The sequence below is a fragment of the Lagopus leucura genome, unplaced genomic scaffold, assembly GCF_019238085.1.
Source record: "Lagopus leucura isolate 7727_CA_CO unplaced genomic scaffold, USGS_WTPT01 Super-Scaffold_100018, whole genome shotgun sequence".
In the NCBI taxonomy this organism is placed as follows: domain Eukaryota; kingdom Metazoa; phylum Chordata; class Aves; order Galliformes; family Phasianidae; genus Lagopus; species Lagopus leucura.
Genome location: NW_024962272.1, coordinates 13,779,048 through 13,796,811, shown reverse-complemented (window position 1 = coordinate 13,796,811; position 17,764 = coordinate 13,779,048). Strand labels below are relative to the sequence as shown.

The following is a 17,764-nucleotide window of genomic DNA, read 5'->3' as shown; positions in this document are numbered from 1 at the left end:
AATAAAAAATTGAGTCTTTGAAAACATGTCATCTTTAATTTCTCTCACTGTGAATATCACTATGATTATCTACAAATTGTAGCATTTGTGTCACAATTAGCTTCTATTGTTCATAAATGACGTTTTAGGCTTGTGGTGAGTTGTATTGCTATCTTTTGCTATTTACAAGCATGTGGTTTTAGCAGGTCATGTGAATGGTTCATATATAAAGATTGATAGTCCTTGCTTCCTTCAAGTATTCCTTCCAAGTATACATTTGTAAGACAAGTAGTTTTTCTTGAGTACTTAAAGACAGCAGGATTTGTAGTATTTGGTTTATAGTTGTACATTAAGAGAAGAGAGGTCAAGAAAGAAACAGGAGGTGTTGAAAGCATCAAGGCTGTCTCTTCCTAGAATCTAGCAAACTTACACAGGAGCTGTGAAACCATAGTCTTCTTTACCTCTGCTTTGCTGCTTCCTGGAAGGGACAAAGAATTCTATGCAAGGAAGCCAGTGATTACTAAGCAAATAAAACTGTCTGCACTTCAGAATTGGGCTAATGTTCTTCACATGGTATGCCTTGACCACTAAAATATCAAAATTTTATGAGAATTCTAGATAGTATATCATGGTAAGTCAGCAGTTTGTATGTCTTGTTTAATTTAATATTCTGCAATTAATTTAATCTTCCTTTGCCTCGTGGATATAGAAATTAAAGTTTAAACTTTTCTAAAATGGGAACCGTATTTATTTTTCCCTCAGAATTTCAGTCAGTCGTGTGAATGCTGTGTCCCTTTTCTGTCTCCCACTTATTACTTTGCCTGATTTAACTCCATTGCTGGAAACTCTTCTTGTTTACCATGGGGGAGCATCGAAAGAAATTCTCAGCTCAGAGTTCTTGGAGGCTGTGAATGATGCCTTTTTAAAGTAAGTAGTACAGTCCGTATGTTTTTTCTGCTTCTTCTTATAAAGATTATTTATTCAATTCAATGGCTTTTTTTTTGGATTTGAATGCTGAATGCACCATATATCTCCTGCATAAAAACAAACGAACAAAAAACAACCCTCCTTTGTATTCCAGTGGAAGAGCTCAGGTTATTAGCCAAAGTGGAATTTTAAATTGCTGGTGTACAAATTGTGGCATAAGAACTTTAGATATCAACTGAAACGTTGTTACATCACTTCTCTAAAATGGAGAGTAAATTAAATTTTGGGATTTTAGTAAACTGGTGAAAGGTACTATCAATTTCCATAGAAACATTATTTACCTTTAATGTAAGTGTATCCACATTCCTAACTTAACATTTTGAGAGCCACTTTTAACTTTATTCTATTCTTAAGATAGAGACTTGTTTGAGTGGTTGAGTGTTTATGAAGATTTTTGATTTTGCTTATTTTCATCAGATTCTTTTTAATGAGACTTATGAATGCAGTTTTGAAATATAGCTTTGCTTGTTTTGCTATTAGTAATCAACTAATGTGTAAGTCATCTGAGTGAAGGTGAACACCAGAAAAATTGCCTATGCCATGAAAGGAAAGATGATTTGATTTATTCAAGTTTTAGCTGAGAAGGATGGTTTTGAGTTTTGTTTTGAGTCAGTTGTAGCGTACCTCTGTCATGTTTGGTCAGCTAGGAAATTCCTCTAAATCCCTACAAATGACACTCTGTCCTTGAGTTAGATGTCCCTGGCATCTTCTGTTTGAATGGAAGTCTTGAGAAATAACTTTCTGAAGTTAGTAACACATAAGTAGTTACATATACTTTACTACATGAAGTAGTAACATATAAGTAACATAGAATGTAGGTACAAGAGTATCAAACTTGTGCAGTGCTGATTATTATAGGACTGACATTATTTTTTGAGAACTTGATAGTCTTTGTGTGTGACAAATAAAAGATTACTTAGCGCTAGGAAAATACAACCCAAAGCTTTAAAACAAAGAAAACACACAAAAATTGCAAAAAAGCTCTTACGAAGTTGCAATTATGTCTTACAGATTTTTTTTTTTTTTTTTTTTTTTTTTGGTAATGGAAAGGATCTTTTTTGAACACTTTACTTCAATTATACATGCACATGTCTTTCAAGTCAAAGTTTTAATTGCTCCCTCTGTATTCAACATTATTTTCAAGATGCTCCAATAAAGACTATTGTATATATTGTTACTCTCCAAGGTTTCCAGCAAACATTGTTAGTGGAAAAAAGACATTTACTGCTTTGTGCATATGTTCCTGGCAGTCAGGGAAAACAAGTGGAAAACAAATGTGAAGATCTGTAATGACAGATGGGTGCCTAAAAAGGGTAATCTACCTTTTACTTGCCCATTCCATATGTTCAGTCTGTTCCATAAACAGTTATACAGACAAGCACACTGGTTCACCATGGTAGCCTCTACTGATGACAGTGAGGTAGCAGGCAGTCAGCTGTGACATACTTTCGCTATTTCATAATTTGAGTATGAATCCTTTAGCTTGTTAGAAAAGGCTTTCCTGATTAAAATAAACATTGCTTTGAGCTCCTTGTTTATCACAGTGAGCAAAAACTATTCATATAGCTTTTGACGGAATGCCTCTTACAGTGCCCCTGACAAAAGTTTCTGGTTTCCTTGATAGTAGATGTAGGCTCACTATTCACTTTTGTAGTATACTCTTGACCTACTCTAAAAGTCATGTGATCTTAATTCATCGTAAGATGAATGTTCTGGGTGGCTTTTTTTGATATATTTTTTTTTCCCACTTAAGTTATTAAATTATGTGTTTCTTAACTCTGTCATTATGTTCTGGAAACAGTTTTATTTCTGAGTACTGGTAAAGCCTTTTTCAAGAAGTAGGTTCACTGGATGCTAGGGAGAAAATTATAACTCGTTCTCCACAGAACTTAGCATTGTTCTACTGGGACTGTTTGCATGCTCTGTCATTCCTCCCCTATGAAGAAAGACTGAAAGACCTGGGTCTGTTCAGCGTGGAGAAGAAAAGTCTGAGGGGTGATCTTATCAATGTTTATAAATATCTGAAGTATGAAAGTCAAATGGATGGGGCCAGGCTCTTTTCAAGGGTGCACAGCAATAGGACAAGGGACAGTGGGCAACAGCTGGAACACAGAAAGTTCTACACAGACATGAGGAAAAGCTTCTTTACTGTGAGGATCAGAAAGCACTGGAACAGGCTTCCCAAAGAATCTGTGGTGTCTTCTCCTGTGGAAATATTCAATACCTGCCTCAAGGCTTTCATGCTCAACCTAGTTGTAGGGAGCCTGTTTTAGCAGAGAGGTTAATGTGATTCTATTGTAATGACTACAGTTTGCTCCCTGTATGGTATTTAAATCTTGGAGTTGTAACACCTCTAATACCTTAGATTTCTTTTCTTGATGTTGTATTTATAATATTCATGATGCCACCACAAAAACAATGAACAGAATTGTGATAAAATTAAAAATCTCTTATCATTTTTAATTTAGTCTGATCTGCCTGTTCTTTAATAGTGTTCTTTAATAGTGACTCAAAATATTAATCATACATCATCTTGAAGCAGAACAGTGCTTAAAATTTTTTGAATTCAAAGTATTTTTATATATTTCTTACTACCAACAAAATATAGATTAAATAAGCTATTAGATAGTCTTGAGTGAAAAAGGATAGCTTTTCAGTGGAAGTTAGAATTCTAAAGGCTGTAAAATTGCCTAGGACCTTCCTGCTGACCTGCCAGCTGCTGATGCTCTCTGAGCAGACAGGTCTGTGGGAAGCAGTCTGGGTGTGTAAGAAAGTGGGCACGGAGTAAAACCTTTCTCTGGAGTGTAAGAGAATTACAGCCTCAAATACTTTGCTTCCATTTGTTGGGATCTCCCATAATTGAGTTCATCATTTTTAAAGATGTGTAGAGAGATTTAATTTTTAGGTAATGTTACTTTTTGCCTTCATTATTTTATACCAAATAAAGTACTGCAAACAAGATTTTCTCTTTTAGTGCAATTTGATCTTCTTTTTCCCAAGTGTGCTTAAAAGAAAGAAAGAAAGAAAAAAATAAAATGAATATTTCTGTGTGTCTTCCATTTCCTTACGGTAAAAACAATTATTTTTCTCTTTAAACCAGGAAGAAGATTTCCCTTTCCGAATCAGCTATCTTCAGCCTCTGGCATCGTCACTTACCAAGCCTTGAAAATGCTACATTAAGTCTTTTTGACCAGCTGATATCCCTTCAGATAAATTCTTTGGAAAAAGTGGCTTGTGTCATAAAAGATTCACGTCTGGTATGTACACCACCATACTACATTTGATACTGCTCTTTCAGGCTTAATAAGAGGCCATTTTTTAAATATGTCAGAATCTTCGAGAGAAGTGGTCTGTGACATGGCGTAAAGCTTCCTCTATCTGTCAATAACTGCATTAATTACTAGAAGCAAATTTTGATTCTTGTCCATTTCAGTAATTTTTTTTTTTTACTGTAGTAGTTTTTGCAACTAACTAAGAGCAAGAAAGAACTTCATTCAGTGATGAAAAACATATAGAGAAATTGAGAATCCAGTTGATGTCAGTACTTAGTACCTGTCTGTATTTAAAAATTACAGACTTTTTCCAGGGAGGATTTTTACTTCAATCTCTGTGCACTTGGGAGTACAACAGTTTAAGCAATTAAATTGCCTGTAGATTACTTCATTGTGGACTGCTTGCTTAGCTACTTAGTTTTGTTTGCAGATCTGAACAAAGCTCTTAATATAAAACATTTTCTAAACTGTAATTAGAGCTAGTTAGTTTGTTTTAAAATGCCATGTTACTCAGTTCACCAAAAATCTAATTTCTTACTGGAAAACATAATAACACAGTGCATCTTCCAAAATAATGAGCCTGGCCTGAGTTGTGTTGTCTGAGCTTCGAGGTGTCCCAGAAGACAACTCTTACATGCAAGGCCTGTGTGTTGTTTCTGTATTAAATACACTGTGAGTTGAATACATTGCATGATACCACAGATGGTGGAGAAAAAATAATCTATGTTAAAATATGAAAGAAATATAAAAGGAAACAAAATGTTTTAATTTTTGGTTAATTGTTGTTTGTTAATGATTTTCATTTCATTTTCTTATTTACATTTTTGTCACAAAGTTTCCACAAAGGAATGAAATCTTCTGTACTAGCACAGTTTGACTGTGTGTGTTTGCCTCTGCTCCAGAGGCGTTTGGTGCCTTCAAAAGAAAGCATTCAGAAAGAGGAAAGACCAGTGCAGCAGCTTTGAATGCTGGTTTGCAGAGGACATCTTGTGGACAAGGAGTGGAATGCAAGGAAGCATAAAGACCAGTGCAGTTAGATGATACTGCTTTTTGGTGGAAGCTGACAAGAGATAGAGTGTATAAGGGAGAGATGGCTTAACAGTTGAAAACTAAGAAGCTTCAAAGATGTAAAGAGGGAAGTGATTGGATCCAGAAATTGTAATCTGAAATTCTAATGATATTCTGTAAAACTTATGCACCGATCTATGAAGATACTTCTCTGTTAGACCAGTCAGCACCTTGAATCCAACAGCCTGCCTAAAAAACAGGAATATTTATTTAGTAGTATGAATTAACATGTTTTGACAGTTGGATTATGGTATTTGTAAGATGCAGCCTCTTTTACCCTCTTTTTTAATAGATATAGTAATTAAAAAGTGGTAAAGTGAAACACAAATTGATTGATTTTGATGTTTCTTCCATTTGCAATAAAATCTTTTGAATGCAAATAAGCAATTAGTGTTTTGATTAGAGAATATTGTGAGATAGAAAAACCACTAACCCATTTCAAAATTGCATTGTCAGAGACATTTACCTAAACAAAATGTTTTGAAACAGCAACCAAGCAATATATAAACTTTATAAGACCTATACTATTCAAGTGGTTGTAAACTACTGTACCTTTTTTGAAAGAAACTTGATATGCAGTATTTTTTTATTTTAATTTGAGGATTATTATAGTGTGATGATCCACTAACTTGTGTTTAATGAGGTAAGCCATTAGGCTTGTGTTTTCCTAGACTTAACTGGAATTAATATTAGAATTTGTACATCTGTTTAGAAGCAGCAAAAACAAGAGGTGATTACTGCAAATTTTCTTTTAGTCTCTCCAGAATTTGGTGGGTAGGTGTATGTCTTCCTTTCTGAAGCAACACTGAAGTTTGTGTGTTCCAAGTTAACAACTAATATTTAGCAGAATCTTGCAGTTTACTAGAAGTGTAAAAATATGTATGTGAAGTGATTTCTAAACTCATTTTTGTAAACAAATATGTCAACAAATCAGTGTTACTTACAGTTTATGTTCGATTCTTAGATAGCCTTCCTGAGTAATTTTATTATGTTCAAAGTCATGTTTCAAGAAAATCCTATCCCAGTACAGCTAATAGAGAGGCTTAGTATTTTCAGCTTTGCCTTTGTAAGTCATCTGTAATTGCTGTGTTTTGTTTTCCCACATTACCCACTTTCACAATAGATGAGAAGTATATTGTGCTCTACACTTAAAGCTCTAACTCTGGAGCCTTCCTTGCTGTTGTTGCTCCTATGCCCTTGAACTCTCCTTGTGCTTTGCCTTATCCACAGGTTCTGAGTGTGGCTGGATCCATACTTACCTTTTGTTGGCAGCTATGCAAATCAAATAAGTATTAAAGAGGGAAAAGGAAAATGGGTAGAGAGAGAAAATGAAAAGCTTGGGTTGTTTTCTTTTTCCTAATTCAGTCCAGCTAAATTAATCAGCTTCCTCAGTGTTGCCTGTCTTCAAAACCTGTATCATTATGGTAAAATGTTTGAAGTAGTACCCACTAATTTATTTGTAATTTTGATGAATTCAAGAGGCGTTAAAATAAAATACATATGTATATGTAAAAAGATATTTGTGCTTTCAAAATAACTGTATGCTTCAAAATAAAAGTATGTCAGGCACAATGTATAAGAAAAAAATAAGTGATTCTTCTCATTTGTTTAAATTTTTAAGTTTAAAATTCAGGAATGCTGGTAAATATAAAAATTGGAAGAAAAACATTTTAAATGCAGCAGTGTGTTAGGAAGACAAGAGAACTGGTACTTGTGTTACCACCTCAAATCTTTTACTGTGTGATCTTGGGTACAGTTTGTTTCCTCATGCCTACTAGGCTTTGTTACAATAGAGTCTATGATTACTAGTATATTCCTCTATATCCCATGTACATGCATCCTGCAGATGCAAATCCATTTTTCTTATTTCTTCATTCAGTACTGGTTTTGTATCATATGGGCTGTTCACAATTCTTTCAGCTGATGCAGATAATAAAGTACTGTAGTTTTATAGAACTTGTGTATATAGTATTTCATGTCTTTTCTTATTTTCTTTTAAAAACCACATTATTTTCAAGTGAGGTGGTTTTCTGAAGTGCTCGCACATGCAGTTCCATTTCCCTGTGTTTGGATTTTCTGAATTGTTGTGTTGTATGAAATATGTGTACTTGAAAGGAGGTGGAACAGGCTCCCAGTTGAGATTAGTTTTTCTGCACTTTTTCTGAAAATAAAAAAGCATTGTCACAGATGGGATTATAAAATTATAATAAACTACTATTAGTGCAGGAAAAATAGAAGAAAAAAAAAAAAAAAGAAGAAGAGAGATTGTTAAAAACTGGAAGCTCTGTGAGAAACCCTCCCAAACTCAAGAATTTCTTCCTGCTGTCTTCTGTAGCAAGGCATGCTATACCAAAGGCACAGCTTCAGATTGCCTTGGAGACTGTTATGCTATGATAATATTCTTATTTTGAGTGCTTTCAAATAAATTGCACAGAGTGCATTGATCAAAATCTTGTGATATGAGGCTACTTTTCTTTTGCTTTCAAATTCCAGTGATGAAATCCTTTATTTCAGTAGTATTCATGTATAGGAACGGTAGAGGAAACTATTGATAGTGTTTTCTTGTAGTGATTATTGTTGATTGCTGCTGTATGGGTGGAAAATGTGAAAAACTTTTTGTTGTTCCATAGAACACTTTTATTTTGGTCTTCTCCTAAAGAACTGTGGTTTGATCTTATATGCATGGCTGGTTGATCAATTACCAGTCTTAGGCAACAGTGACTTTGTGTGTTAAAGATGGAATATATGAAAAGGTAGCAGAGAACTAACTGAATTTAACTCACAGGACTGGTAGAAAATGTTTTCACTCCCCACTGTTTTCAGAAAGTGTTAGAAATTGGAAAGGACCTATGGAAGTTGTCTGGTCCAGGTTTTCCTCTAGCACGGTGGAATTTTTGAGTCCTATCTTGTAACCAGCTGCCTGCTGTTTATCCTGTCTAAGCAACCAACTGTAAATACTCTCAAACACTAGGTGGCACACGTTCAATGGGACAATTTAGCTACAGCCGGGTCACAGAGAGAAAGTAAGGTAAAACATGAAAACAAGATGCCCTCTAGTATTTACAGTGGGCTAAGACAGCCATGACAAAAAAGCTGTTCTTTTAAAAGGTCTTCTAAGTAGTTTCTATTAAAGTTTGTCTCTTAATTTCTGAGATTATTATCTCAGATAAAAGTCCTCATTCTGCCTATGTTTAATTAAATAGAAAATTCTTATGAGCTTGAAACAGATGCAGACCAAGTTTGAGATGGTGCTTCAGACACTTAGACCTGTTAACAATAAAGACATGTAAATACTGTTCCTTCCACATATTCTAAAATCTATAAAATGCTTTCTGTTAGACATGCATCATTCCAAATTGTTCAGGAATTATGTTCTCATCAGATCTTCCAGTGCTAATTTCAGAAACATGAAACATTTACTTGTTCTTATGTTTTGTTTCGTTTTTAACATAGGCTATGTGCGTAAATAGTTACTTAATCTTGGTGCTATATTTAAATCTTAGAATTTAAGAGTATGAGATTAGAAAGTAGTGTGTTTACAAGAACATGTTTAAAATGACTTTCTTTAAACAGTCTTTTGTGTCATATTACCATGAACACAAAAAGCTTCCCTAATTTAAAAAAAAAAATATATAGAATTTGATATACTGAGATAATAACCTTAGCAACTCTGCAATTCACAGAAGAGCATAGTAGCTGAAGAAATGATCTTAGACCAAAATACACCTGGCATTGTTAAAGGCAAGGAAATAAATTTAATTTCTGGAATTTTTTTCTGAAGGTGTACCGAGAACCTCTAAGCATACCTGAAAGGGATTGTCTGTAAAGGGAAGAGGAAAGCTGCTTGTAAACCTGTCTGTGTCTCTTGCCTCCAGCAATTGCACACAAGAGCCTCTTTTGTTTTTTCTACCACTCTTCCTATTTTTAGTGCTTGCTGTCATAAACAGTTTGTAGCCCAGGTGTTGTGCTTGTTTGCTGCTCAGCCTGCTTGGTGTCAGTGTGGCTCCCTACCTGTGATGTTGAAGAATCTAATCTTGAGAAAATCTGATAGATTTGATTTGAGATTTACGATTTGTTAATTGCAGCATAATTTTATCCATGAGTTAAGCCATAAAATATGTAGTGACAGTTGTTTGAGTTGCTGCTTCTTAATGACTAATTTCCTTCCATTTGTTTATGAACAGACACAAGCTGCAAGCCACCCTGCCATTTTTAGAATTGTTAACGAAATCTTCAAGTAAGTTTTGAAATTATAGTGGGAAATGTACACCGGGTTTTTTTTTTCCATGAAAATATGTAGCATTATAATTTCTGGGTGTCATATTCTGTAGCTGAGTGCTTCAGGGTACTCCTCTGTGTAATATACTGCAAATAATAGTAAATGTTAAAAGTCCTGAGAACTTTATTTGAAACACAGAATATAATAATTATTGATAAAATTGACTACATTGTATTTTACCTTCAGAAGTTCAAAGTGATTTTCCAATTCAGTAGAGACTAATGGTTGAAATACTATTTAGATATGAAAGCTATAAACAATCTGTGATAGCTTGGCTCATGCCAGCATGCACATGCAGTGTAGCTATAATATTTCTGCTTACCAGCATGGCCTCTTTTTTTATTATGTTATTAATCCTCAGGATTTAGATCAGATATGCTCTTATTTGCACTAAATTACAGACCTGCCTGTTCAATGAGTTCATGTTTGAATGTGTCATGTTATTTTGAAGCTATATATGTTGTTCACCACATGGGGGCTTCCAATCCTTTGTAGTTTCAGTGGAGTTTTCCCTTTGCTTGTATTTCTTCTTATTTTACCATTCTTTTAAAGACTGTCTGCTGCTATGGTAATCAGCCTGAGATGCATTATTGTTGTATCAAATCTAAGAAGAAAGTCATAATTTTGCTGGAGTGTCTTCAGCCTTCTTGGAGTCCCATTTGTTTCTGTAGTTTGTGTTCATTTTTTTTCCTGTGCTATCCCTCCAACTTTTACCAAGTGCTACGTAGGAGTCAACACACTGCTGCAGATGTAGTTATGTCTAGGAATTTAGAAAGCTCTTGAAAAATGACTTGTATTATACTGCTTGGAGATTGTATTATGTACCCATACCTGGAATAAAATTTATTTTATTGGAAGGTATGGAGGGGAGTGAGGGCCAAGGGCAGAGTGGGGCAGGGGGAGCCCTAAAACTCTTTTAGAAACATGTATCTAAAACTTATGTCTCTTTCATTTAATAGCTTTTCCTATTCTTTACCCAATTGTGCTAAATTGTTTTATCTCATAAATATTAACTTGTTTCCCCATTTTCTTACCCCAAGTAGAAGCACATTTTGTTCTGTACAGCTTTATAGTCCATTCCATACTCTTAGTTTGAGTTTGTGTACTATTTCTTATATTTAAAATGCCCATAGTTATATGAAATTTCTGAATTACAGTAGTGTGTTCGTTGTTCTCATCCTTCTGATCATTATGGAAAAAAATAAACAAATCTAACAAAAAATACCCAACCCTATGAAATCTCAGCGGCAACTTACTTTGAACTTTTTTCCTTGGCTTTCCACATTGTTCAAAGATGAGAATGAAAATTGCTCTTGGCTGCCCATGTACTTTTGTCTTCCACTTGTGGACTGGTTGCATTATGCCTTATGCCAGTTAAAGCATTCACCTACCTGAACCACCAGAATAGATTTGATGATTTCACCCATGAAAGCACTTTGGAATGCATCAATCTGTAATGAAATCTGCACTAATTATGGATCTAGTGTGCCTTTGGTACATAGTTATTTCTGTTTGTGCTGATTTACTGATGGCGTTCACTAAGGAGTCACAGTGATTGACTGGCATCTGTATCATTTGATATTAAAATTTTATCTCCTTCTGTAATTTTTAATCTATGGAACTTTTATATTTCTTCTTTTCCCTGACTACGTTAAGAGTGCACTATTTAACAACTTGTCAGGACATACATATGTATACTTTATGCTCAAGGTAGAATATTCCAGATTATAATTTCACTCTGACATGGCTGTGAATGCCTTCCATCAAAGCACTTAGATATGTTTAGTTGTAGGTGTGGGAATGTGTGCATTCAGCCAACTGTTCTAATACCAGTTTTACTTAAGAATGTTGTGATAGTCTGATTTTTAATTTTATCCTTTTTCATTTATTGTTAGGGTAAATTATATGCATCTTTTGTATACTGTGTGTACATAATAAATCCAGAGTATTTGTAAATGTTGCATATAATTTATTTTAAAAAAAGAACAAAACCCATTGCAGGGTTAGTACTTCTGACATAATTAATGTGGTGAGCTCAGGCACAGGTTGAAGCTAGAGCGTGGAAAGAATGTTCCTTTTTTTCTTCCTTTCATTAACACTGCTACAGTTGGCAGACAAATTATCTAATCTGTCATAATCTAACTTTCCAATCTCAGGAATGTGCTGTTGGAAACTGATGGAGCTCCTGAAGTTATGACCATAATACAAGTATTTATACAGCTCTTCATTCAGGTTCAGCAGAATGAAAACAAGCAGGTTAGTCAAGATCTTCTTAATGTTTCTTTTCAGTGAAAGAATGATAACTGATAAGAATGGTCACTGAATAGTACTGTCCTCCCATGATTGTACATATATGCCAAATTTCAGCTCAGACATTTTTACTTGTAAATAGAAATACAGTATGAAACCGGTATACCAGAGAAATTTACCTGAACTAATCCTGGAATAATTCTACAACCTAAACTATAATTTTCTCAGGGGCAGTTAAATTGTTGCAGTGTGCTTGTATGTTTTTTTTTCATGCATCTCTGACAGAAAAGACAAAAAACTTTGGAGCTTTTCTTTTGCAGTAGCAGAGTTCTTGAGAATAAACAAAACAGATGTAATAAGCCCAACCCTATCTTTGGCCCGCTCTGTTGTCTGCTCTTTGCATCACCATCCAATTTCTGGCCTTCAGTGGTGGCCACTCAGAAAAGTTTCCTCAGTTTAAAGCTTCAAATTCCCCAGCTCAGCATCTTTTCTTTTGCACAGGCTTTTACATTGCTCATACTGAACTGAACTAAGTAGATAATTTTTTGTATGTATGACTTAAACCAACAACAGGTTCAGCTTCTCTCTTTTAAAATTTAAAATAGGAGATATAGAAGGGTTTTGTTCTGTCTATGGGTAACAAACTTCTTATTAAGTTTCTTAGATCACGCTGCAACTTCACATGCTAATCATGCTGTCTCCTTTGTTTTCTTTTAACTCCAATGCCTATGTTGTAAGTTTGGAAATTATCATTTAATACTTTTTGTTTTAGACTTAAGGAAATTTTCCATTCCTTAGAGTTTTGCAACTTCTTGGGGAGATGGTAGTTAAGAAAATTCGGGCTTTCGTGTGGGAACGTGTGATGTACTGACCTTTAATAACCATCGTGACTATCATCTTCTATCTTCAGGCAATATGAGTTAAGGATGAAACTGCAGCTGTCTTGCTTAATACGTAGGTGCTGTGTATGTTAATTTTATGCCACCCTGGTTGCGTTTGGCAGCAGCACATTGTGTAGCCTCAGGCTTGGGTGACTGGGTGAAGAAAACAAGTAAAGATCCCACACCCACCAGACACCCAAGGGCTAATCTTGTTGTGCAGGTGATGTGTTTGCTTCATGGTGAAAAGTTCTTCATCTACTGACATTACAGTGTGGGTTATTGCCTGTTTCTCTGAAAGTGGTCTTAAATGTTTTCCCAGTTTGAATCTTATACAGTTCAATTTATGAGGGTTTAGTTAAGATGCTTTCTTCAGTATTATGATTTAAAAATCCCTTGTTTCACGTAAAGTAAACTTATAGTTGGCACAAAAATATGCTAGCAGATTACTTCCTAAACTTGATTTAAATCAGTCTGTATTTTTTGTCTTACTAATATTATGTGTATACATAAGGCACCCATCTTTGTCCATCCTCTTTTCTGGATCTCTGTCAATGACATAATTTCCTCCCTTACTTTTCTTTGGAGAATGGTAAAACTGTTAATGACAGAGAATGAAGAAGACTGTGGCTAGGTCATCTGAAGTCCTAAGCATTTTGAGTAGAATTAATTGAAAAAAGGCTACATGAATAGAATTGTACAAAAAGAATGCTTTGAAGAACCAAGTCATGTCTGACTGGTTTAGAAGTCAGCTGCACAGGTTTAGAAGATACAGGAAGCTGCACAGGTTTAGAAGATAGCAGGAGAATGATCCCCTTTTCCTACGTGGTACTGTCAGAACTTGCTGTTTTTTTCTAAAAACTTTGTAGACTGTACTGGGATCCACTGTTGGGATGATCCTCTTCGTGCTTTGTAGAAGCAGATTTCCTTCAAGTTTGTGATGGTAGCAAAGGCTGGCTTAAAGATTTTGGGTCAGGTTAGTTATAAATTTATGAACTTAAAGCTCATGTTTTTATTTAATGGAAATGTTTTTTTTCCAGGGTTGTTTTGCATTAGGGCTGTAAGTGGTTTTCACCTCAGAATGTTGTTTTAGGTAGCTAGATAAAAATTTTATGACAGTCTTCAACTTTTATCTCCTGTTTTACATCATGGCAGTTGGTATAATCAGCCACTTCCAAACAAGTTTGGGATGTTAGTTAGGGCAGTATGGTTTGATTGTGTTTGGACTTGATGATTTTGAAGGTCTTTTCCAACCTGAGCAATTCTATGATTTTATGATTCTAAGTTCTGTCCCTTGGTACCTTGTTCTGCAATTTGTGATGGTTGATGCAAGAAAAGATCTACCTAAACTACTGTGTATGTATTATAGGAAGCAAAAATGTTTTTCTTTGCTTAAGCCATATACTGAAACTGATTTTCACATCCTTTACAGTAATTTCATAAGTTTCATATGCAACTTATGCTGTGAGTTGTCTTGGCTACTAATAACTGTGTCAAGGGCTGCTTTTTCAAGGGGATTTTTGATTCAAGCTAATTGACTGCATGCATACTTTAATATAGGGATTATTATTTTCTAATTAACCTAGTTCCACCTGATAAGTAGACTTCTAGCCTTACCATGTTGGTGATACACTGGCTAGGATTACTGTGTATATTACTGTGCTATAATTTCAATTAATTATTGTTTACAGAACAAAAAAATGAGTAGAGAGGGAATGTGTCATTCTATTTATTTATAAGCTACATACAAGTATTTCACACATCAAATATGTTTACCCAAACTGAAAGTGGTCTTCCTTGGGTTTAGAAGGATGTCACATTCTATGGTCCATATTCCTACTCTGTGTTTCAAGAGTTGATCTCTTTTACTGGCTGTTCTCTTACTCCAAAAGGAAGGATACAGTTGTAAGGTATGGACACTTGAATCACGAACTAGCTGGAAGGGATCTCTAAAAGTCATCTGGACCCAAGTCCTTCCAAGCCCTTTGTTCATACAGGGCCACCTACAGCAGGTCTGCACAAGACCATGTCCAAACTGCTTATAATATCTCCAAGGACCTTTGTAGTGAAAAGAGTTTCTTAATGTTCAGATAAACCCATTTGTGTTCCAGTTTGTGCCCACTGCCTCTTATCCTGTCACTTCTTTGCACCCTCCTGTCAGGTGTTTGTAGACACTGATAAAGTTGAATCTGAGCCAGCAGTGTGTCCTGGCTGCTTAAAGGGCAACTGTACCCTGGCATGCAGCAGGCCCAGCATTGCCAGTGGTTGAGGAGGAGAGATTGTCCCTCTCTGCTGTGCTTTGTGGCCTCACCTCCAGCACTGGGTGCAGCTTTAGGTGTCACATCAGAAAGGGGACATAAAACTGTACAGAGGGTCCAAAGGAGGACTGTGAAGATGGTGAAGAGTCTGAGGGCAAGGTGTGTGAGGAGTGGCTGAGGCCTCTGGGTGCGTTCAGCACAGAGCAGGGCAGGCTGAGGGGAGGCCTGATGGCGGCTGCTGCTCCTCACAGGGAGCGGAGGGGCAGCGCTGAGCTCTGCTCTGTGTGACAGCGGCAGGGCCGAGGGAACGTCATGGAGCTGTGTGAGGGGAGGGCAGCTGGGGGTTGGGGACAGTTCTGCACCACAGGGCGGTGGGCATGGGATGGGCTGCACAGGGCTGTGGGCATGGCCCCAGGTTGTCAGAGTTCAAGAAACATTTGGACACCTCTTTTAGATATATTGTTTGAATGTTGGGTGGTGGTATGTGAAACCAGAAGTCAGACTTGATGATCTTTGTGGGTCCCTTCCAACTCAATATATTTTTATGATTGTAAGATCCCTTGAGTGTTCTGAAGGATGATCAGTCTCCTCCAATCCTTGATCATCCTGGTGGTCTTACACTGTTCCAGTATCTCCAGGTCTCTTGTACTGTGGGGCCCAGTACTGGACACTGTGCTCCAGGTGCAGCTTCAGCAGTGCTAAGTGTGAGGATTATCTCTCTTGGCCTGCTGGCAATACTTTGCCTAGTGCAGCCAAGAATAACGTTACCCTTCTTAGTGATAAGGACAGCCAGTCAACTCATGTTCAACTCGGTGTTCCCTGGAACCGTGGGTCCTTCTTTGTAGAGCTGCTTTCTATCTGGGTGGCCCCCAGCATGTCCTGGTGCCTCAGATTGTTCCTCTCTAAGTTAACAGGACTTTGCACTTTTCCTTGATGAACTTCTCGTGGTTCCTGTTCTCCAGCCTCTGGATGGCAGCATGACCCCCTGATGTATCCATGACTACTCCCACTTTTGTGTCATCAAATAAACCTGCTGTTGCACACTGCCCCATCATTCAGATTGTTAATGAAGGTGTTAAACTGGATCAAACCTAGTACAGACCCCTAGGGTACACTGCTGGTTTTGGTCTCCAGCTTGATATGACAGTCATCATCACCCTCTAGGCCTGGGTGTTCAGCCAGGTTTCAATCCACCTCAAATGGAGTTCATACTGTACTTGCACATTCATGCTGTACCTTGGACATGCCTGTATTAGATGTTTACAGAACAAAAAGATTAAAGGTATGCTGCTGTTAATCTAACGATTACACAAGCAGCTATGTGCTCATCATCTGAATTGCAAACACTCAGATAAATAGAGGACTGGTTTGTTATCTGCGATGACCCTACCTTGTGCTGAGTTGCATCCAAAGAATTTTGCTTTTCCATTTTTAAACAAGCAGTAATCTACATTACACTCATATGTTGCTGATATTACTAATTCTTAGTTTGATGTGGTCCATGGGCCTGTTTACAGCCGAAAATGAAATTGAACTATCATCTATTTTTGCCTTTGTGTATTAAGAATGAGGACATTCATGATTGCAGGAAAAAGCCTATTAATGTGATTAGGTTATATCTTAATATCTTAGTATTAAAATATAATTTTATTCACAGTTTTAAGTCATTTTTAATGCACGTATTTAAAAAAAAAAATCTATAAGCAATCCATAAATAATTTTTAACAGTTTTTCATAGGTATCTCCCTTTCTTTGTATATATCTTAAAATTAAGTGTAGAATTACTTCTGTTCTCTTGCTTCAGACTGTGTTGCTGGTTACTGTGTTAGATGAGATTGTTTGCTATGGGCTTGTTTTGAAATCTGACCAGAAAGTTATTAAAAGAATAATATTTTATCCTAGCATAAATTTCCTCTGAAGGCCTACTTCCCTCACCATCACCAGCCTCTTGTAATAGCTTTACTAAGACGCCCTTTTGGTAAGTTTCTTCAGGACACATTTGCAGCATTGTCTAACTTGCATTGTCTTTATATGTGTTAAATAACTTTAAAAAGGACTAAGACTAAATTTTGCCACTTCCTAAACTGGGTGTTTTGGTGTAGCAACTTAAATAATGTTATTTTATTGCATTTTTTAATAGAAACATCTAATTATTACATGACTATAACACAGATATAGCTTTAAAGAAAACTATAAGACAAAAAAACAAAGACAGCATGCATTACTTTTTGTATTAACTATGACATTAGGAATTAAGACAAGATATGAAAGAGTCAAGGCATACTAAATCATTAATTGTGATTATATGCCATATGTGTACAAAAATTCTCTATTGCTTTGTTGTTTGTCTCCGAATAGGAGAAGCTTAAGTTCTGCTGTTTAAGTTCTGCAAACTTAACTTTCTTTTTCTTTTTTTTTCTTTTTTTTTCTTTTTTTTTTTTTTTTAGATTTTCCATTTAGATAATCACAAAAATACTGCTCAGTGTTGAGCAGTTTTTCATGAGCAATAACTTCTGCTCCACTCACAGTCTGTTAATATTGAGGTAGAATTAACACAAGGATACATCAGCCTTATTCAAAGAGTATCTCTAACTGTAATTTCTCACATGGCTCTGTCAATTGTTCTAAGAATCACAGTTCTTAGTTCTTTCAATAGTTATTGAAAACTGGAAAATTTTAAGAGGAGATTTTAATTCCTTGATGATAATTGAATCAAAATAAAGCCAAAAGCTTTATCATATTATTTTTATATATTATATATTATATATTATATATTATATATTATATATTATA

The 17,764-nt window shown here is 35.7% G+C and overlaps 1 protein-coding gene across 1 annotated transcript in view; it reads left to right on the top strand.

The window, feature by feature from the left end:
* Positions 1 to 17,764, top strand: part of FANCC (FA complementation group C) — an 85,222-nt gene that overhangs the window by 57,269 nt on the left and 10,189 nt on the right. The window contains exons 7-11 of the mRNA XM_042877545.1: positions 742 to 906; positions 4,067 to 4,223; positions 9,491 to 9,543; positions 11,742 to 11,841; positions 16,874 to 16,949. Coding sequence (XP_042733479.1) covers positions 742 to 906; positions 4,067 to 4,223; positions 9,491 to 9,543; positions 11,742 to 11,841; positions 16,874 to 16,949 — 551 coding nt within the window. The remainder of the gene's footprint in view (positions 1 to 741; positions 907 to 4,066; positions 4,224 to 9,490; positions 9,544 to 11,741; positions 11,842 to 16,873; positions 16,950 to 17,764) is intronic.